The 22,543-nt window shown below is 40.0% G+C and overlaps 2 protein-coding genes across 5 annotated transcripts; one reads left to right on the forward strand and one right to left on the reverse strand.

Moving 5' to 3' along the window:
• Positions 1-1,521: 1,521 nt before the first annotated feature.
• Positions 1,522-8,707, reverse strand: LOC117770759 (zinc transporter ZIP4-like). The gene is given in 16 exon segments (XM_034600458.1): positions 1,522-2,731; positions 2,733-2,777; positions 2,933-3,120; positions 3,220-3,372; positions 3,473-3,506; positions 3,661-3,762; positions 4,192-4,251; positions 4,253-4,366; positions 4,368-4,382; positions 4,496-4,671; positions 4,814-4,827; positions 4,829-4,992; positions 5,199-5,404; positions 5,694-5,895; positions 6,507-6,860; positions 8,203-8,707. Coding segments are annotated over 16 exon segments (2,127 nt in total). The 5' UTR covers positions 8,419-8,707; the 3' UTR covers positions 1,522-2,647.
• A 9,600-nt stretch (positions 8,708-18,307) lies between these two features.
• LOC117770758 (CD59 glycoprotein-like) lies at positions 18,308-20,586 on the forward strand. Of its 4 annotated transcripts, none has more exons than XM_034600453.1 (4): positions 18,308-18,406; positions 18,574-18,659; positions 19,730-19,837; positions 20,120-20,586. In XM_034600453.1, the coding sequence occupies exons 1-4, from the start codon at positions 18,324-18,326 to the stop codon at positions 20,278-20,280; spliced, it is 438 nt and encodes a 145-aa protein (XP_034456344.1). In that variant the 5' UTR covers positions 18,308-18,323; the 3' UTR covers positions 20,281-20,586. The 4 variants fall into 4 exon arrangements, with proteins under 4 accessions (XP_034456344.1, XP_034456345.1, XP_034456346.1 ...); XM_034600454.1 differs by having other exon boundaries at positions 18,348-18,406; positions 18,582-18,659; XM_034600455.1 differs by lacking the exon at positions 18,308-18,406 and adding an exon at positions 18,410-18,449 and having other exon boundaries at positions 18,582-18,659.
• The last annotated feature ends 1,957 nt before the right edge of the window (positions 20,587-22,543 follow it).

Genomic DNA, 22,543 nt, shown 5'->3' on the forward strand with positions numbered 1-22,543 from the left:
CATGCATTAAGTGGCTCTTTTTATTTATGGCTTCTCTCATCTTTCCGTGTCCCAGATTACTGCTTCATAAACATCTTTATGAAGTCGTAAAAGTTCCATCCTGCTTTCCACAGATACGGCAGGAAGTCCCTCTTGTCTGGGTCTATCAGCAACACTACTGTAAAAGATGTATCATCCAGTGTAATGTATAAGGCGCTCAAAGGTCCAGTTTTAGACGTGACTCTAAAGTTTAAATTTATGAGACTCAGAGCTCATTGAACCTCTTGAAATGTTCTGTAGAGGGTTGAGAAGCTGACTTCAGGAAAATCCCAGTTTTCCTCAGTCAGCAGCCACATGCTGCAATCTCTGTCATTTTTTTTACAGCATATGCTTAAAGGATCAGGACACAACCTGCAGTACATGTGGTCATTAAATGGGTCATTTTGTCTGAGAGAAAGTAGACGTGCAAGCGCATACTGCACATGCACCCCATGCAGGTAACTTTACCACTGAGCTCTTTACCGCTCACGGTTTAAGGGCCTCACTTTGCAAACAGCTCCTATTTCTTCCTGGAATGGATTCTATGGTATTTATCTTTGGTATTTAAACCATGATTCATTGTTATTAAGGCATGGCAGGGTTTATAAATGTTGGCACATTTCATCAATAAGGCAATTCAGAGTGCGTTTACATACATGAGTTCAATAGAAAATAAAAAAATACAAGAGCAAAGGTTACAGTGCAGTGTAAAGAAATACGTAATTATTATTTAATAAAAGACAATGACAGAAAACCAAAAAGGTCTTTAGCAGACTTCTCCCAGATTAGGAGTCTAGATGATGCATGAGTGCACAAGTTTAAAATTATAGTCCCCTGGTGCTATGGTTTTATGAATGGATGTGCCATCTGCATGAGAGTGGAAACATGTTTTGTTGTTTTCCATAATCTGAGCTCATGGTAGCATGTATATGTTGAACAGAAGAGGCCCCAGACTGGAGCCTTGTGGAAACTGCCGCAGGCCGTTTTGTCTGCTCAGATGGTATAATTGCAAACGCAAGTAGTTCCTGTCCTTCAAGTGAGTTTTAAGGGCACATCTAATCTGATCTCCTGATCTGTGTCACTGTGATTTTAGGTGCATTGCACTGCTGCCACGTGATTCTCCAATTGGATAATTGCACGAATAAGCAGGGTGTTTCGAATGAAGTGCCCAGTGAGGCATATACGTCTCTGTCTTGTGTGCAATGAGGTCGTCCAGTGGACTCTGTCCCTAATGAAGATGATCACATGTCAAAGAGATTAATGAGACAGATAAAATACAGTCCAGTATCCACTGCACCTCTGGCTTCATTCACATCAAGACATACCCATGATCTAATGCAAGAAGGAACATGAACATGAGCCAAATTCCAGAACCACTGCAGCGAGAGTGAAAACAGATTCATGTTCTATGGTTTTCTTAAAGTACAATTTGGCTTTAAGTCTTCATCCACGTGCTACTAAGGCTGAAGAAAAAAACTGTAGAATTAGCTCAATGACCTAATAAGGTGTTAGATTTTCTTTAAATTCTTCTTTAAACAAGGCAAAAACACAAAATATATACCAAATATACAAAAGATATACCATAGTGTAGTCAATATCATTTCTTAACTGTATACTTTTTCCTTTGCAAATGTGACATGTTTGTTTTCCCGAATACATTTAATAAAACTACGAAAATAACAATTCTGTACAAGAGCTAGTATTATAAAAGAACATCACTAAAGAATTGAAGGAGAGCGACGCCTTGTATATTAGCCTATGGACATTTATCAGTGCCATGAAATTTATAAAAAAAACATCTGCACTGACAATTTTTTGTGCCAAGAAACAGACATGGGTAACTGTGTTTCACAGTCCAGCCTCTATTCTAAATGTTACAAAGGCTAAAAACACGGTGTAATGACCAGTGTTTCTTGGACCTCAAACACTTCACCGCCCACGTCCATCGTCATAGTGTTGAGTGGATAAGGAGTGAAATTTTCATTTTGGGGTGAACTATCCCTTTGAAGATTGAAGGTGATGTGTGTGCACGTGTCCCTGGGTACAAATGCAAAGCCAGTGGATAGAAAAAGTGACTAATAAGTGAGCAAATAAACAACATTGCATTGATAAAAAGTTAAGTTTGTTAATGTTTCTTTTCTTTTTCCAAGCACCAGAACATTATCGACACATTTTTAAAACTTTAAAACAATATCTACTTTTAAACTGAGAGTCCTGTTTAAAAGGCATAATTCAGTCCACTACACAAGTCTTGTAATAAATCATATGTCAGAGAAGCAGAACCGTCAGCTCTCCTGCTGTAGTTTGTGGTGTTGTACTGGAATGTATAATGTGGTGACAGGCTTTGGAGTTTAAGTTATTTCGGAGACACATGCTAGTTTTAATTACTTTTTCAAAGAACGTCTAACACTGGATTAGCTCCTCATTTGACAGTGTCTTTACACTTTGTGTCTGACACGTATTCTGTCCGACCTTTTTCCCTGCTTTTGCATACTGTTCCTTAGGTGTAACATGCATAGATGTTAATATATATATATATTGTTAATTCATACTTTTTACAATTTGCATTGAGTGCACCAGAAACAAGCCACACCAATGTCTGGCGTGCTGTTTGTACGACGTCCCTGCCTTAAAAGCTGATCCTCTCTTCGTAAAGTGACAGCAGCAGCAGGATTCCCCAGCCGGTGAGAAGGCCGACATTCTGCAGCAGAAAACATCAGCCAGGGTCTCTTGTTGCTGATGTGGACCATGGTGGGGAGCTGGAGAGAGAAACAGAGGTGGAGGTTACTTAGTTAGTTTATTGTCCTGGATTGGGGGGGAATCAGTTTTACAGCAACAAACCACTTTTCTCTGTATATCCTGTAAACATAACCCATTCTGTTCTCTTGTATTGCCTTTGAGCAGAACCACTCACCATATCAGCCAGTCCCACGTACAGAAAGAGTCCCGCGGTGACGGCGGCTATCCACTGTTGGGTTGTCTGGTCAGTGGCGACCGACAAAGCGATGTACAGGCTATGAACGAGGTCATGGCACTGGCGATGTTTAGAAGGCAGCGCCCTGCGTACGGACACGCCGCTGTGCAGCAAAATGGCAAAATCCCCTAAAAGAGAAAGAAAAGCAACAGGACGAGGGTGTTAAAAATTGGATGAAAACAAAAAGATCAAACCATACATGTCCTGCTTTTGTGTGTGTTCTTTACCCAGTTCGTGTGGTAGCTCATGGCACAGCACAGCCAGAGACGTGGCCAAACCAGACTTCCATGACAGGGAGAAAGCTGCACCTATCGCTAAGCCGTCTGCAAAGTTGTGGATCCCGTCACCGATGGTGATCATGTAAGGCAGCAGACGCTGTTCTGCAGAGGCAGGGGGACAAAGTCATAGTTAGCAGCGGTGCCACGATGATGAGCACCATCATCACAGCTTGGTGATGTCACTCTTGTTGTGTATACTTGCCTCTTGTGCGCACTTTGTTGTCTTCATAGGCGACCTGAAATATATATGTCACATGATATTAATAAAACATTAGATAACTCATCCCGCTTCACAAGATCTATTTCTTACAAACTACAGGAGAATCCTTGTTACATTAATTTCCAGTATTTATTAATATTCCACCTTAAACACGAATGACGGTTTCTCACCAGATCTGCTTTTGAGGCCGACTTGTCTTGTCTTTGTTTCCTTTCCTGCTGATACATCTCTAAAACCCTCCCATGGTCACAGTGATGAGGCTCAGATTCTTCCTAAAAAGAAAAAGAGAGACAACTGAATAAAGAGAGGAGGAAGAGGAGGAATCAGATACAAGATCAGTTATCTGGATGAAGCACAAACTAAAATAAAACACCGACACATTTCTAAGTATGGAATACAATCTTTGAAAGCAAAGCAGATTCATGAAAGATTAATTTTGTCATATTTGTTCATAATGCTTATTTCAAGTTATTCACAATCTAGTTTAACAAGATTTACCTGTGAGCTGTTACCATTGAGTTCCCATACTTTCATTGGACAATGTTTTAAAAGTCACACGCTTTCTTTAATTTAATGGGATTTGGTGGTAATTTTAGGAAGAATGGTTTGTCAATAACATGTTCTGCCAAAATACTCTTCTTATCAGCATCATGTTCTGAATAATGATAATACTTTTATCTGTAGTGTTTTATTTGACTTACGGCGTGATGGTGCTGGTGATGGTGATGGCTGTGATTATCTCTGTATGCGATCAGAGAGAAAGACGGTTTCCATCAGGTAAAAGTAGTAAATCCCGGCTATCACCACCAACATCTTGTAAATGTAGTCTGGAGTTTCTTCCTGGTGATCGTGGCCACCGCCATTGTCTGCGTGCGAAGTGTAAACCTAGAAACTGAAACAAAGACGAGGTCCAGCTGAGTATGTGCTGCACAAAAATTTAAATGTTGTTGTTGTTTTGTTTTGCAGTCTTTTGGCCTGCTTACTATTAGTCTAAAAATGACTCACCACGGGTAACAGGTGCAATAAGGCATCTCCAGTCAGTGAACCTACAGCCAGACTGATGCAAAACTGGACACAAAACTGGAAACACACTGGTACACGAGGTGCAAGCAGCAGCAGCACGATGCCGAACATGGACGCGAGTGTTATCACCACATTGGCGATGGTTGCATAGATGTATCCTACAAGAAGAGGGGAGAACAGAGAGACATTTTTAAGGGTCATCAACACAAATTTCCAACTTGCGCATCCAATATCTCCAACCGGAGAGGCAGGATCGCTTTTAGTCATCGTCACCTCCTAAAATCCAATCCACACACTTACTCTCCGTCTTGGTGAGATCATCTGGTTTCACTTGCTCTGTCATGTCTGCGCAGGCTCCGCTCAGTATCTGCTGGACGAACGCCGGGCTGAGCCGGGCCACGTCGGACCGAACCGAGGAGGCAGAGCTGTTTGCAATCCAGGCTGAAGATCAGGACCAGCTCTTCAGCCGAGAAACAGCGCTGGGAGAAATAAAAAAATAAAAAAGGAATTACAGTTTAGATGCAATCAAAAGACGTTTATCAGGTATTTACTGAGCGAATATATGTTGACAATGTGCAGGAGTTCTTCTTTTTAAACTTTGACTCATGATCTTTTCTCTTATTCTATGCACCTGTCTAAGATCACGTATGAACGGATGAACTGAATGTTGAAATGTAGTTTCCACCTTATCCCAGGTGCGGTTTCCTCCATGTCCCTCATGGCTGCTCCTCCTCCTCCTCCGTCTTGCACCGCTGTCATCATGATGGGCGTGTTCGTCCTCTTGGTGTTCGTCCTCTTGGTGTGCGTCCCCGTGGGGTTCGTCCCCGTGGGATTCGTGCCCATGTTCGTGGTCACTCCCAATGTTCAGACTTCTCATAAGAGCCTCCAAATCTGCAGGGGACAAATGTAAACCACCATAAGATTCATGTGGGTGTTCAGCACATTTACAGTAAGAACCAATGATGTGACCAATAACATAAAGAAAGAAAATATATAAAAAACAGGTGTGTTGATAAACAAAGAAAATTCTAATATTTCAGTGCAACCAACAGATACATTTTGCACAGAACAGTACAACATATACACATAACTATGATAAATGCATTTATTAGTCTAAGTAGTAATTTAACTTGCCACCGAAACATTTTTTGAGCAATATTTTTTTGTGCAGGACATTTACCCCCGACAGCGAAGTTCTCTGACCCCAGACGGGCCAGGATGTAATCCAGGAAGAAGCTCTCCTCAGGCAGGGACTCGCTGACGAAGCAGTGACCTTGCAGAGCGTGATACAGGACTCGGCCCAAAACTGCGCCCACTTCCTGTCTCTGGTCTGGTAACGATGCGTTGACTTCTGCCATGATGTCGCTGGCTGTTAGACAGCTCTGGTGGTGATGAAGAGGAGCGACGAGGAGAGAAGGTATGATAGAGTTTTAACTAATGAACTCAACTATAATAGAGTTGTTCGAATTTGATCATATTTTATACTCCTCCTGAATTCTTCGGGAGGACTGTGAAGTCGTGTTAACCGTTGTGTGAACCACTGTGAGGCCTAATATTAATTGGCTAACTGATGTCATAGTAAAACTAAATACTGGAAAAGATTGATCATGAGTAATCTTTGCATTTAATTGTTCACTTCAGTGGTGATGACTTCCCAGTTCAACTCTCATTCATGTGCTATGGTGATGTGGCTGAGTGCAGGGCAAAGCCTAGTAGGTCGGCCCCAGCAGGCATCACCCAATATGATAGATTGAGTAATAAATATTGCAAGGGAGAAAAACTACTGTTGCACTGCATTTGCGCGCTGGCTGCTGTACAAATTTAATTTAAAAGTCCATGTGGAGTGAAATAAAACTGAGCTTTTACAGCAGATAATTGTTAAAAATCAGACATGTGTAGGCTAATGATATTCATGAGTGTGTGCAATAAGGGGACTGTTGGATCTGGACAGATGTATGCGCTGTACAAACTGTTGCTGTCGTCCTGAGCTTACCTCATTGTGTGACGGCTCATAGTGGCGACGGAGCTCTACAAGCACAGTCTCTAATTGGTGAACGTCTATGTGTTCGTGGTCATGTTGAGTCCTGCCTTCTTCGTGCTCCAGGTGCTCGTGCTGCTCATGATGTGTGACCCTGTGGAGGAAATGTTCCGTCTCCTCGCCCCACCTCCCCTCAATGATCGCGTCGCAGACCGGGCCAGGAGAAGTGAGGTAGAGGACGGAGCCGGCGGCGAGGTCGCTGAACTGGGAGACGCCGATGGTTTCATTATGGCTGACTCTTCCAGCTTCGTCCTCCCCGTGGATGGAGTGATTGCCAAACAGCTGGTGAACGCCACCTGTTAGATTACACTACACAGACAGCACACACACAAACACACACACAGATTAAAGTAGCAGATTATCAATTACTGTATCAGTCATTTCCTGGAAATTAGTGTCTATAAAAACACACGTATTGAGAAAAGAGTCCCGGATTAGTTCATTCTTCTTCTTCTAAACTGTCAAAACAGGAAACAAAAGCTGCAACTTTAATATGAACTCACACGGTTAAACTGTGGGTTTGTTAATTTACAATGTATTGTTATACATTATGTTATTATTCACTGTATCAAGTGTAAGTGAACTTATATTAGAAGCCTGTGTCACAATTGAAAACTCTTCATTTGATATCAGTTCTGTGCGTATTACTTATTTCATGTGTTATTTTTATCTGCTCTGTTCACCAGCAGTTGTTGAACACGTAGCTTATCGACCACGCACTGTCCATTCATACAGATTAGATCATACAGTCAGAGGAAGTTCAAGGACTTTACTCACTGAAACAACAGGTTCATCCCAGTTACCAACAAATGACTAACTAACCTTAAAGTATCTTAGTTTAGTTTTGTAAAAATAATTTTACACACGATATCGGCCTATATACCTTAGCTTTCATATACAGAGGGATATTTTACTTAAAAAAAAAAAAAAAAGCTTATTACATCATATGCACATCATAAAGTAATGATAATAATAATAATACTTTTACACACAATATTGGTTTTATACCATAGCCTACAGATACACAGGGATATTTTTTCTTTAAAAAAAAAAAAGGATTATTACATTATATTCTTATCATAAAGTAATAATAATAATTTTACACACAATATAGGCCTCAATACCATACCCTACAGGTGCATGGGGATATTGTTTCTTTTTCAAAAATTCTTATTATATTATAAGCTTGTCATAAAGTAATAATAATAGTGACAATAATAATTTACACACAGCATTGGTACAGCCTTCAGGTACATGGGGATATATATATTTTTTAATGCTGATTATATTATATGCTTATCTTAAAGTAATAATAATAATAATAATAATAATATTTTTGGCTTTTTGCAGATTAAGTCATGATCTCACAGCACAAACACACACATCATATCCACCTAATAAGTTGACTTTATAACTATATAAGTGTTGTTCTTATATAGTGTTATGTAAATAAATAAAACATTAAATAAATAAAACATTAGTAAATGTTCCGGTGAGGAGCGGAGGTTTCTACCGGAGCGCTCCCCGGGCTCAGCGGGGAGCAGCAGCCGGTTATCGGCTGTTGGACCTTGACCTCCCCCTCTCCTCAGAGCCGCCACACCGCCGCCTCACCCGGCTCTCTGCCCGCGGAGCGAAGCCCCATAAAACTCACCTTTCCACACGACACTGCTCCGCACTGCACACGTTTCTCCAGCGTATTAAAGAGGAAGCCGAGCGAAGCCCCGCTCAGAGACTGCTGCCCCGGGGACACGACGCTCACCACGGCCTGATACACCTCCTCCAGGGCGGGAGACCCCGACACGGAGCCGAACGCACCCCACACGGAGAACACATGGAGGAGGAGGAAGAGCCCGGAGGAGGAAGACATGTTTCTTTACAAATACCAACAACAAATACTTAGATCTACTTATTTAAACAGAGAGGAGACGGTGGCACAGAGTCAGACTGAGGCTGATTCGGGCTCCAGGTGTTTCTACACAAACACCCTGAGCTCTTATCTGTTTCAAACCTCTGCTCCTCAATGGACCTCGACTCTGGACTGTGATTGGCTGAGAGGTGGCTCGTGATGCCTCTCACCTGTGTGTTAGAGCTGCTCTCACCTGAGCTGAGCTTAATGATGGTAATGTAACATGAATCCCAGCCTCAGATGTCATGTGGTGGAGACTTTCAACACGTTACATCCACCACATGACGTCTGAGGCTGGGATTCATGTGATGGAGACTTTCTATCTGTAACATCCATCACATGACGTCTGAGGCTGGGATTCATGTGATGGAGACTTTTGTTTCAACATGTAACATTCAGCACTACAGCTCTGAAGTAGCCCTGCAACAACAGCCTATTTCTAATCAAAATAACCATATCCTCTTTATTTGTAGATCCTTTGTAAAGTGCTTCACAAGGCAGCCATTTTAAAATCAGCATCCTTTAAACAGAATCGTAACAAATTCTCTGACAGAAAATGTTAAATATATTCATCTAAAATCATAGAATTCAACTTAATGTAAAATCTGAAAGTTCAAGTAAAATGATCAGATTTATAAAGTAAACGCATACAAATCAAGTAAATTGATAAAACTGAAATTAAAGTAAAATCTTTAAATTCAAGTATAATCCGGAAAAAGATGATAACAAATATTGATCCAGAGCCCGGAGCCCTGACTGCCCTGTCCTCTTTAGTTTTCTCTCTCAAGGTCACTTCAAGGTCACATATATAACATGGAGATAAGCCTCTAGGAGCTTTTAAATGCACACCCAAAAAAGTATGTCAATATATATCAACACAACAAAAGTATCTGAAGGCTGATCTCACAAACAAGACATGTGGACAGGTTGTGAGGGAGTGGCCCTATGGCACAGACAGATAAACCCCCCCCCCCACCCCCCACCCTATTTATGGTTGTTTTTAGTCTTTTAACTGAGCTATTTGACTTTCAAACAAGAAATATTGACACTCACTTCATACAGGGGCCAAAAAAGACTGGGACTGTGCAGTAGGCCTGATCTGTATAGATCCATGGGTTAATTTGAGAAGGTCCCTACTGTTGAGATGATGACTTATGGATTCGATGATGAAGTTAAAAATTATTTTCACATCAGGCGATCTTTATGGAAGGAACCATTAAGGAATTATTGATCTACTCAAGCCAACACCCTAAACAACACCTCATGTACGTGAAATCATTATTGAAATGTGTAGACAGATGAATGCGTCTTTAGAGGAAACGCATGGTGTGAATTTGATCATGTCAGAGAGGTGTTGTGGTATTAGGATCTGGTAACTCATGGCTGACCTGACATTCAACACTGAGGTATCTCAAGAAAAAAGAACATGTCGTCTCAAAGTTATCAATCATTCTGGGGAGTTCCTTGTAAGCTGATAACTTGACATCTTGTATTTTTAAAGGCAAAGATTGTTTCCTTCCTCGAAGTTCATCAAACTAAATGTCAGCTGTAAAAAACTAAAGGGGGAAAGGTCAAAGGCTTTGCCGGTTATTGCCTCTTGTGAGGATTTCAATGGAGGGTTTATTGCATTGCAGAAAGATAAACACCAAAATACCTGCAGCAGCTCAGCAGCTTTTGGCTTTCGGCATCACAGTAAACTGAATATAAACTTGATCTTCAGGTTGTTTCAGACACAAATAATCAGCCCAGTGTTGAGAATGAACCACAAAAACCTTGATGGACAGTTTTCAGCCCTTGTACAAGAACAGGTACACGGAGAAACTTGATGAATGTGTGTTTCAGTTTGATCAACACATTCTCACAGTGGAACAGAACAGATATGTAAACAATACTGCTGCCTTTCCTCTATCATATTGAGTTACAGATACAGAGAAAGTCTCATAACACCTGTTAGTCACGAAGAAATAAAACAAAACAATGGTGAGATTATGCTGTCTGTTCTTTTTTTTTACTTTTAAAATCCTGTTGTACCTTCACTGACTCGGCAGCTTGAGACCAGTCACACAATCACACGATTACACATCACGTTCTATCAAACACAGCTGTTCAGTTTGCACATTTTCATCATTCTGAGATGAGAATAAACATTCAACGTGTCTCTTCTTCTTTATAGATAGATGGGTTTTATAGATATATTCTATTATTTAGTAAGGCTTTTAGGTAGCTGAAGTTAAGAATAACTAAGAGGCTGTGCGTGAAGTGTTATTCAAGAAAAAAAATAGGATTTTATCGAGCAGTTTTATTTATTATTATTTTTTATTAATATATGTGAGTTTGTGTGTGTGTATGTGTGCCAGTTGCTAAATTAACCACTAGATGGTGCAGTTGCTTTATCACAGCAATTCATGCATCTTTGTTGTGCCATTGTGTGAAAGTTAAAAGTTAGTTTTAGGACTAGAGAAATAGAGAAATAAAGTTATTCTTGTCTCAATTGAATTAATTGTACATGTTGTAATGATTTACAGGAAGTGCATTAAATACATCACCTTTTCACAATTAAAATGATGAAGTAATGTGTAGAGAAGTGATGAAGCCTGTGTCAAATTGGATTGCATTCAACCATCCTGCAGTGGTGATCAGCTTCTCTTAACAATCACTACCGAATTATGATCAAGGACATATTTTAGTTCTTATTTAAGATTTCAGGTTAGTTGTTGGGTTTGAAAATTAAAATGTATCATGAAATCCCAGTTGCATCAATGAGGGAGGATGTAAAAAACAAAGGAAATGGAAATCTTTTCCTAATGAGACAGCGCAGAAGAAAACAATACAGCAACAGAAAGATTGTTCCCCACATACGGAAACATCAAACAGTAGTTTACATAGCGTACACATACATTAAATTAATACATTCGTCACCACATCATTTCACTGTATCCACCATCTGTTACTGTTCAGTGGATTAAAATCTTGTTAACACCTCATTACTGCGGGAGGGTATGAAGCCAGTTTACATGTGTGAAGTGAGATTGCTTGGAAAAGTTGTTTCCTTCGGTTCTGGAGTCGTTCAGCTGTAAAATGACAAACAACAGCAGAGCTTGGTATTGTAATCTATTCTGGTAATTCTGTTCAGCTCTATAACATTTCCAAAATCGCTTACATTGCTTAGACTCATTCCAAAATTTGTTCAATATACGATATGTCCACACATGAATAGCCGGCCGGTTCATTTCCCTGGAGTGTGGACTGAAACGAGTCATCAGTAAAAAACAGAAAACAACAAGAAATGTCTCCTGGAATTAATCTTTTAATTGTCTCTGGTGTTGTTTTACTTCTTCACGTCTGAAACATGAACTGAAATCATGTCAACAGCCGCGTAAATCACTGAAGGGAAGGAGATTGAGTTGATTGGCTGCACATCACTTCACACACATGATCAGACAGTGACACACACACACAAGCTCGCTCATGACATGGGATCCTGGACATCTGCCCCAGCACACACACACACACACACACACACACACACACACACACACACACACACACACACACACACACACACACACACACACACACAGGGCCATAACACGTATGGTTAATCTTTTAGACAAAACACACACTGTCCAGTGACCTGTTTTCATGCCCCCCATCATCATGTCACTCTCTGCAACCCCGTCTGTCATGTAAACCTGTAGATGTTCTCAACACACACATTCATCAAGTCCACCACTGTGTGCACACACACACAAACACACACACTCTGGTGGGTCAAAGAAAGTGCATCCTTATTAAATCATATCTGCGGTTGATGGTGCAGACACATTGCTGCAGAGAGTTTGTCCTTTCAAAAACAACAATATAAATGGCTGGAATATCCCTTTAACCACCTTTTAGAATCGCCCACAAATGATATTAATGTCTCACACATTCAATTACCACATAATAAAGTGCAGTAATTACTGTTTGAAATATATCTTTCCAAAATAAAATAACATTTGAAAAAAATGTGAAAAAAATGTGAAAGATTTGGCATTTTTTCCCGCAGCATTATGACTTGAATTAAAGTGTCAATGCTACTTAGTTCGAAATAGCTAGAAGTGTAAAAACGAACGACTGTATTTAATTAGAAACCAAATTCTCATGTGCTTTCCAGGAAAACCTTTGGAAACAAATTGGAATTTATGGACCCTAAAAAGATAAAAGTATTATCAAAGATCCAGACCCGAAATTGAACACAAAGCTTTCAGTTTTAATGCCGCGGTTCAAAGCGAATCTGAAGCAGAAAAACATGTTGAATAAAGAGTCTCTCGCTGTTAACACCACTTACACCCGTCTCCCCTCCTGCCTCCCTCTCTCCCCCTCTGTCTCGTACACACTCGCTGCCTGGCCTCAGCCCTACTTTCCTTCTGAAGCTGATGTTTCCATTACAGAAATAAAAGCATGACGGCTAATCCAGTTATATGTTCCCTGGACGACACGCACACCCACACATACATATGCATACACACACACACACACACACACACACACACACACACACACACACACACACACACACACACACACACACACACACACACACAAACTGTTGAAACACAAGAAAACAAGTTCAAAGGCTCAGACATGTTGCAAGTGGATAAATATGGGCACACACTGAACCGTACATAACTGTAGACACACACACCCACAGCCCCTGTTGGGAAAGAGTCAAACAGGGCTTTCTTGGGTGCTGGAAATTAATTCCAAACATTGGTAATCCACACACACACACACATACACTCACACACACACACACACACACACACACACACACACACACACACACACACACACACACACACACACACACACACACACACACACACACACATTTGAGTAAATTTGGAAAACACACTCATGCATCCCATAGTCTAACCTTGATTTAACCCGAGTCTCAACCCTCAAGCAGTCCTTAGAAGTGATGTCTAATCGTCAAACTGGTCCTCACAAAGATAGAAGTACAAGTATCCACACACTAATCTCCCAGGACAATTTCCCACAGAGCTGCACAACCTTCCTGTGGAGTGAAAAGATCGGGGGGGGGAAAGAAAGACGTGATGTCAGTCCTAAACCTGATCCTGATCTCCCTCCTCCCACGTTTCCTTGTCTTTAATTCATAAATAACATCATTTATGAATTGACGACACGTGATATCTGTCCTGACACGCTGTGCACCAGCTGGCAGCTGTTTTTTATTTCTCATGGATTAAAAAGAGTTCTCTGGCAATTTAGTGCTGTGCGTCTATAAAGTTTGAAGACTCTTAAGGGACAGGCTTTAAAATGAATGATCACACAGACACTTTGAATAACTCTTGGTTTCACCCAGAGCGCCTGCATCCCAAGGATTCTTCCACCTTGTCCCCTCAATCCCTCTAATGTTGATCCAAATTGTCCTCTAAACAATTACAGTGGATATGTATTATCCTCCTGCCACAACACAGTGAATCAGATTTACCCTGGAATCCATTTCTTAAAGAGGCCTCGACTTTTCCTTTTCACAAACTTTGGACCCTTGTCTGTTTTAGACGTGATCTGTACTTAGAGAGACGCAACTTTCTGTCCAAACCCGAACGAGCCCAAGATAAAACTAACTGAGCCTGACCTGGACCCAGTGTTTCCACTGATTACAACATCAGTGTAAAAAAATCTGGAAGTTAGCCCAATCAACGTGATCGAAAAAGAGTAGAGTTTCAAAAAAAGGCCCAATGAGTGCCAACAGGCTCGGTTTGGGTAGGTGGGCTGGAGCCAATCCCAGCTGACCTTGGGCTAGAGGTGGGGTCCAGCTCACCAGTCCATCACAGGACTTAACCTGCGTCTCTTTGCTCTGTGATAGATTATATTGGAAAACGCAACACAAAAAGAATTTTGACTTAGAGTCCAGAGAAGAAGGTGAATTCGCTTCAGGTGAGAGGTTGAGAATCATTGAGATGAACCAGGGAGAACAGAGAAGAGGGGATGAGGGAGGAAGGAAAACAGTGAGATTCAAGGCTCTAGAGGGGGGGGGGGGGGGGGGGGGGGGAGCAGGTATGTCCTACATGCATGGACACTCAGGTCACTCCAGATAATTATACTACCTGCATTCTATTGCTCCCTCTGTCAACCCCCCTACATTTATTAAATTACTGTATTAACCCTTTAATGGGTGGACGTGTGAGATGATATAAACATAGGTCTCTCTCTCTCTCTCTCTCTCTCTCTCTCTCTCTCTCTCTCTCTCTCTCTATCTCTCTCTCTCTCTCATACTCTTACACACACACACACACACACACACACAGTATATCTACTGTACATGTATGTGATGTTTAATTGCTATACTTCAGTGTTCATTGAGTTAATTACGTCCCTAATGAGGACACTATTTCTTCCCTCATCTAATTAAAGGGTAGTTACAACACGTATTTGTCAGTGTCCTGAACGTGACCGGACCAGTTGAGGACTAATGTCCTGTGGGATCCAGCGAGTGTGTGTCCTCACCTCGTCAGTGAACAGGGATCTGTGTGTCACACGTGCTGCTGTGTGCAAGCATGCGGGCTGAAGTGGGTCATTACTGGAAATACGACCTTGGTATAAAGGGAAAACAGTTACAAATGTATTGCAGTAAATTCCAACTACACTAACTGCTTTACCGAGGTCCATAATTCACCTGTTTGAATATTTTGAAAGCTGTAACTTGTGGGTTGTGTTGTTTGATTCCCAACAAGTGTTTTCTAGTATTTTATCAATTCCATCTATAAATGAGGGTACATTGAAAATAGATCAAAACAAAAGTACACATAAACTGTACAATATTACAAAGAATATGTCAAACACAACGAATCACACAAGAAGCACAGATAGAGTGACATCATGAGATAACACCAATCTGAAGCAAACATGCATCCACCATTACATTCACAACAGTTTGATGTCAAATCTTTCACCCTCTCACTCTAAATCTTCATCCTGAGGGAGAAACTCAGACTCGTAACACAAAACCTGTTTTACTGATATAACTTTAGCCTTGAAAATTGATGCCTGGTAGAAAATGTGAGATGGATAAAACAGTTTAATAGCAACTAAACAGACAAAGTAATAATGGCAGAACAGTTTAAAGTGGCCGTGATGTTTATTAAGAAGTTCACCAGATCAACTTTTAAGGGTTGGTGACACAACTAGTTTCCACTGCCCCCAGGTGGCCGAAAAATAAGTTATTGGAGATTTCTTTTTTTAAATGTCAATCGTGATCTACACTTTAAAAAAAACTGACCTTGCTGCCGCATTATCTTTTCTTAAAATTGCAGACCTTCCATCCCCCTATTTATACATTTGTAGTTTAATCCCTGGATTTGGTAATTTCGGTTGGTTGGCGCGTAATTTGCATAATACATGTGGTTTGTGCAAATCTGCATCCATGTAGAATAATTTATGGATCATTCATCAGAGAATACTCATGTGTGTGTCTGTGCATATACTGCTTCAAAAGGCACCTATACACACACACACACACACACACACACACACACACACACACACACACACACACACACACACACACACACACACACACACACACACACACACACAAACACTGGTCAAATGTTAATGATTTATTAATTCATGAGTTTAAATCTTAAATCTTCTAACAGAAGAAATGGAAATGGACGCGCGCACACACACACACACACACACACACAGAAAGGGAATTAAAATGTGTTAAAAATAATAACCATGTCATGGCCTGATTGGTTTGGTTTTCCCATATTTAACTCAGTGGACTGGGAAATGAAAGAGTGAGAGACATTGTGGTGGACTGAAGGAGAGAGAGAGAGAGAGAGAGAGAGAGAGAGAGAGAGAGAGAGAGAGAGAGAGAGAGAGAGAGAGAGAGAGAGAGATGTAAAAGGAGCAAAGAAAAAAAAAGAAACGAGGCAGTGAATAAATGAATGAGCGGATGAATGAATGAAGGGCAAGTTGAGAACAAAAGGAAAGGGGGACAGGAGAAGAAAGAAAAAGAAATGAGAAAATGAAGACTAGAGAATGTACAGTTACATCAGAAAGTGTGGTGGGTTTGCACATGAATCATTTGATGCAGTGAGAAGAGTTCACAATGTTAAAGAATGTACATTAAACCATAGTGTGAGCAGTGTGTGGAGTCAAATAAGGGTCATTAACATTCATTATTTATTGGTTAACTAGATGACCATCAAATTCAAGTCGTTTATTTTATTGCTGAGCTGGACGCGTGACGGTTGAATGATATAAATCACTGATGCACACATAAAAAAGTATAAAAAATTGCACTGTTGTCTGCACCTTTATTTTTTACACTATAGCTAATATTCAATTCTATCAAAATCACGACACTGATCTGGATATCCCAACAAATTCTACATCATAATGGCTCAGACCCTCTGACCCTCTAAAGCAATAATTGCTTCTAGTTGTACTTCACGATCAGTGGTGTCCTTTATGGTCAAATAAGCTCGGTGCACATTATATAACCATTGAAAAGAGTTTTTTACCCCATACACAGACAGAACTGACACATGTGGTTGGCATGAACACTGCAAAGCTGGTAGAAAAAAATCCTCATCGGCACCCGAAACAAATGGAAGCAGCGGTTTCCCTCATTACAGACGCCTGTAGCTCGGCCTCAGACAAGAAGTAATGAGCAGCAGGACAGACAGTCATTAACCTAAATAGCTGCAATGGCAAAGGAAAGTCATGTGGCTTTTCACACGGCCACGTTTCAAACCTCTGTGAGAGAACGTGGAGCTTCCCCCTGGGAAAAATGAAACACATTTTACTCCTCTGAATTAAACATCACCCTAAAATATAACAATTCTCCTTGAAACCCAACTTTTAAGGTTTAATGAGGATAAACTTAAATAAACTCTGCAGGTTACGGTATAATTTCATCTATTATTTACATTGAAACAATCTCTCCAAATTAAAAAAGCTGCAGGTCCGTAAAGAAAATAATTAGAGTAGAAAAACTGTAACATGAACTTTGATTTCATGCTTCTGAGAGTGTGTGTGTGAGTGTGTGAGTGTGTGTGTCAAGTCTGATTTCACGCCACCAGGCTCCGACGCTTATAATGACCTGCAGAGAGAGAGAGAAAGAAAGAGAAAGATAGAAAGACTAAATATGAATCCAGGATTATAAACCACTTTCAGATACTCATACACGATTCAGTGTTTATTGACACCAAACCTGGGTCGCTGCTGACGAAAAACATCACAATAAAAATAAAAAGTTCTCCTGACATTTTTCATTAAAAACATAAAATGGAACTCTTTATTTCAAACTGATTCAAATGGGGTCTTGTGAATTTGAGGACCTGAGGTTTTCCTGTCGCCCAGTGCAACAGTTTGATTCCCTGAGTGTGTCCTAGTCCGGGGCCATTAAACTAATAAATCTTTTTTAGTTTTGGTGTTTTCATGCGACTTGTAGGACAAAAAGAGATTATCACAAAAAAAAGTTCCTCACCAGATCTTTCTCATCTCGCAAGAAACTTTGGACCATGGACTTACAATAAGTACCATGTTATAAACACTCTAAACATATAAACACTGCTTATCTATTAAAATAAGCAGATAAACATGAAGCACAATTCATGTTATTTTTCTATTTTACACACAATAATGAGAAAATAACAAAAACTAAATGACATATAAGTTGATTTATAAGAAATAAAGACAAGGATTAGAATTCTGACAGAAAGCTTTTTAACCGTATTGATACTGTTCTTCTTTCTCTGTGTTACACAAACATGTGTGTTCACTGTATTTTGGCCAATCTGTCGCTCTCTGACCCAAATCCACCCACGGACTCTGAACCCAAACAAATGGCTTGTTTGCTCTTTGTGTTGGTTCTGTCACACAAAGTTTCATCCTCGCGAGCTGAAAGTCATTTTCTTCTCATCCACAGGTGAGTGTTCGACGACGGCAGCGCAGCATTTATTCAATAATAGGTGATAAGTGTCTGCAGAGGAGCAGGTAGTGAGACGTCACTGGTGGGAGTCTCATTAAAGCTGCATTGAAGGGGAAATCCTTTCTCCAGATTTTGACTAAACTCTAACTGTGTGTTTTGTTCAGATTCTCAGACGTGACGGTGCTTTCAGTCACCATGAGGAGCTCGCTGCTGCTGTGCCTGGCCTTCAGCTTGGCCATGTTTGGATTTGGTGAGAGAGGCTAAAGAAGAAACTCCTTCATTAATGCTCAGGTTTTTTTATCCCCCTCTTTGAAAAGTGCAGCCAAGTGGAGCGAGAGGGAGATTACATGTTTCTGGAAGAGGACACAACTGCCTGAAGGAACAGTTTGACATGTCAGTGTGTCTTTTGAATGTGCTGCTGTTGTGTCATGTGCTTCCACTTCCCACTTTGCAGAGTCAGTGATAATCATTCATAATATTCCGTGTGATATTTCAGGGAGAAAGTGAAGTTTGCTCTGTGCAGACAAGAATCAAATGTGTTTGTCATTTACAACATAGCAGGAACATTTTTGCTTCATCATTGTTGAGGTGGTACCACTCCGCCATGTTGCTGTTATTTAACACAGTGGAGACATGTATATAAATATTTAAAATAATATAGTTCTCCATTATTTAAAGTTTAGCACTTGGAAGTGAAGTGTACAGATATTTCCAATATGCATTCTTTAGAAAGGAAAAGGTTTCTGTAAAGATTTTACGCTCTAAAATAAAATGAAACAAAATTGTTGACCAATACAAAATATTAATAATCTCATAAAACTAAATGCATGTAGAGGTAAATATCTTCAATTTCTGATGATTAGATATATTATATCTAAGTGGAAATAAAAAACAAGATATAGAAAAACTGGAAGACTTTTGGGAAAGACTGGAGCTGTTGTTTCCCTTTTCCATTAGAGGAACAGTTTGACATTTTGGGAGATGAGAAGATTGATGCCACCGTCATTTTATTGAGAACATTTATTTGAATAGAATGAAAGGAAAAAATAAAAACCAATGCTCGTGCAATCTTAAAATAAATGTTACATGAAAACAAGTAAGACATATTAGCAAAATAGCACAACACACAGATCATCTCTCATTTTTGATGGATTATGATACATTTTGTGACTTTTATCTACAAACTCAACTCAACAAATCCACTGACTGTGTGTGTGTCTGTGTGACTGTATGACTGTGTGTGTATGTGTGTGTGTGTGTGTGTGTGTGTGACTGTATGACTGTGACTGTGTGTGTGTGTGTGTGTTTGTGTGTGAGCAGGCGACTCGCTGCAGTGTTACTCGTGCCCTGACGGCTCCTCCAACGACTGTGAAGTCAAGCAGGACTGTAACCAGGGTGAAGACAGCTGCCTCAAACTCACCAGTACAGGTAAGCATGCTAAAGGTACAAAATATATGTATGATATATTTTAACACCAACAACAGCTACCAAGACAACTACAACGACAACGACATCAACAACAACAATAAAAATAATAATGTCAATTTTATTTGAATAAAGTTGAAAGGGATGGCGGTAAGGAAAACGATGGCATTGAGTGTATATATTCTGTAGGCAGAATAAAATATAGATAATATATAAACAAATATAAATATACACATCCATACAAGTCCACAGAGTGAATGCTTCTCCCACTGTTTGTCCCCTCAGGAAAGACCTTCACCACATGTATGAGGCACGCAGACTGTGACTTCATGACTCTGGCCGTCAGATACGCCGAACCCGACTTCACCTTCTCCTGCTGCCAGTCGGCCCTCTGCAATGGCCAAGAAAAAAGTACCTTTCAGAAATTTAAAGAATGGTTTGGCTAAGAAATGAAAGAAAAAAGAAAAACAAACGAATAAAGTTGTGAGTCTTGATTTCTATTGTGATAAAGACCAAATAACCATAGTCCAATTTTGGGGGACACTCATAAGGGTGTGTCTCCTGCTTCACCTCTCCCCTTCTTATCGTTGTACTCCTGTGTTTGTGAGTTTACCTGCTAGTTAAAGTGTAATTTGCCCTTTAATTTGTGTTATTCAATTTGTGTAGGGACTACATATGTATAAAATATAGACTGGAGGGTTTTGTTCTTTGACTCGTTTTGGCAGAATAAACAGAGATCACCTCCAGAAACATTCCTGGTTCGGCTCTTTCCTTCAAATCAAGAACATCACATTGCTGGACTCCACCTGTTACATGTGGACATTCACCTTCTGACACAGAACTCAACAGGGAACAAAGATGAGACATGCTTGACTGAGCTGATGCTCGGGAACTTATTAAAGGAGACAGGATAAATTAAAATTAAACTGAAAATGTCACCAAATATCCCAGGAAATTACAAAAAATATTTAACCCACCCCCCCAAAAAATTTGAAGAAAACCTGAAAGAGTACCTTGCTGGGAAGTAATTTGTTTTATATCTTACACATCAGATTTTAATTTTGTATTTCAAAAATGCTGTGAGCTGTGACATAACAGATTAGAAAGACAGTCTTATTATAAAATATATTCATTTGATCCTCAAGAGCCAGACGACAGTGTGAAAGACTGAGAAAGAGGGAAAGACGAAGGATCATGCAGAGCGACGGGGTCAACACCATGATGGACGTTGTGGCTCAGTCGTCCGAAGCAAAAACCATGTCCACACTGCGCCCTGTGTGATGGCTGGATTCAAACCTGTGATTTAAAAAGCACTCAGAAATAGCTTTAAACCCACTGAAGCACAACAACAACAACAACAGCCTGAAAACAGTCAGAAGAACAACGCTTAAAGTCCAGTGTCTGCTGCTGTCCTTGAATAATAATGAAACAAGCTGTAGTATTACAGCCGATTATAGGATAGTGAGAAGATACAACTATGTGTGTGTGTGTGTGTGTTTGTGTGTGTGTGTGTGTGTGTGTGTGTGTGTGTGTGTGTGTGTGTGTGTGTGTGTGTGTGTGTGTGTGTGTGTGTGTGTGTGATGGGGCCTGTTTCTGCAGCAGTGAGTAACTACAACGTCTTAATTTACCAACTTTAATTAAAAGAAGGACAACATCTGTTATCTGAAACAATGTGTGCATGTGTGTCTGTTTTTGTTTTCTCCTGACAAATGGTCCCAGGGTCACACAATAACACACAACAGTGAGAAAATAAATATATATATTCAACTTAGAAAGTAAAAGGTTATAGGGTATTCTAATATGGTACATCAGTGTATGTCAAAGAGTCATGACAGCGTGTGTGTGTCATGACAGCGTGTGTGTGTGTGTGTGTGTGTGTGTGTGTGTGTGTGTGTGTGTGTGTGTGTGTGTGTGTGTGTGTGTGTGTGTGTGTGTGTGTGCATGTGTGCGTGCTGTAACTCTGTCCAGGTGGCTAGATAATTAAAATCATTCTCACACTTGGTTTTACATCGAAATCTTAATGCTAACATCTGGCCAAGGAACGGAGGAAAAGACTGTGTGTGTGTGTGTGTGTGTGTGTGTGTGTGTGTGTGTGTGTGTGTGTGTGTGTGTGTGTGTGTGTGTGTATGTGTGTGTGTGTGTGTGTGTGTGTGTGTGTGTGTGTGAACGATGGCCTGTTGGGATAACAGTGATTAGGTTTTTAACAAAGATTAATAAACAAGACATCATATTAAAATATGTTGACCCTGCAGCTCAATGCACTGCGAATCAAGAAATCACCAGCAAATAGACAACAATCAACTTCAGAACATAAATTCAACACATATGCAGCAAAAAACTGCAAATATAGAAAACAACCAAATATAGAAAACAACCAAATAGAGAAAATATGTCATGCAAACAACAAGGTTATATTTCACACAGGACAGAAAAACTTTTAAAACTTTTTGGAATTCCCTGAAAAATTCTTGGAAATTTCCTGTGAATCTGTGTGAATCATGTGAATAATCTTGGAATTGACGTGAAATATTTCACAAATATGAATAAAAATACTAATGTATACCAATAAAAAAGATCCCATAGGTATAATGGGAACAATTTGAACATATCAGAAATTCTGCCAAAAAATTATGATAAAAAGTTCTCTAAATAAATTCCACAAAAAATATCTAAATTTGTCTGCAAAAGAACCTCCAGAAAGTTTTTTGA

This window comes from Hippoglossus hippoglossus, chromosome 11 (genome assembly GCF_009819705.1).
Source record: "Hippoglossus hippoglossus isolate fHipHip1 chromosome 11, fHipHip1.pri, whole genome shotgun sequence".
NCBI lineage: Eukaryota > Metazoa > Chordata > Actinopteri > Pleuronectiformes > Pleuronectidae > Hippoglossus > Hippoglossus hippoglossus.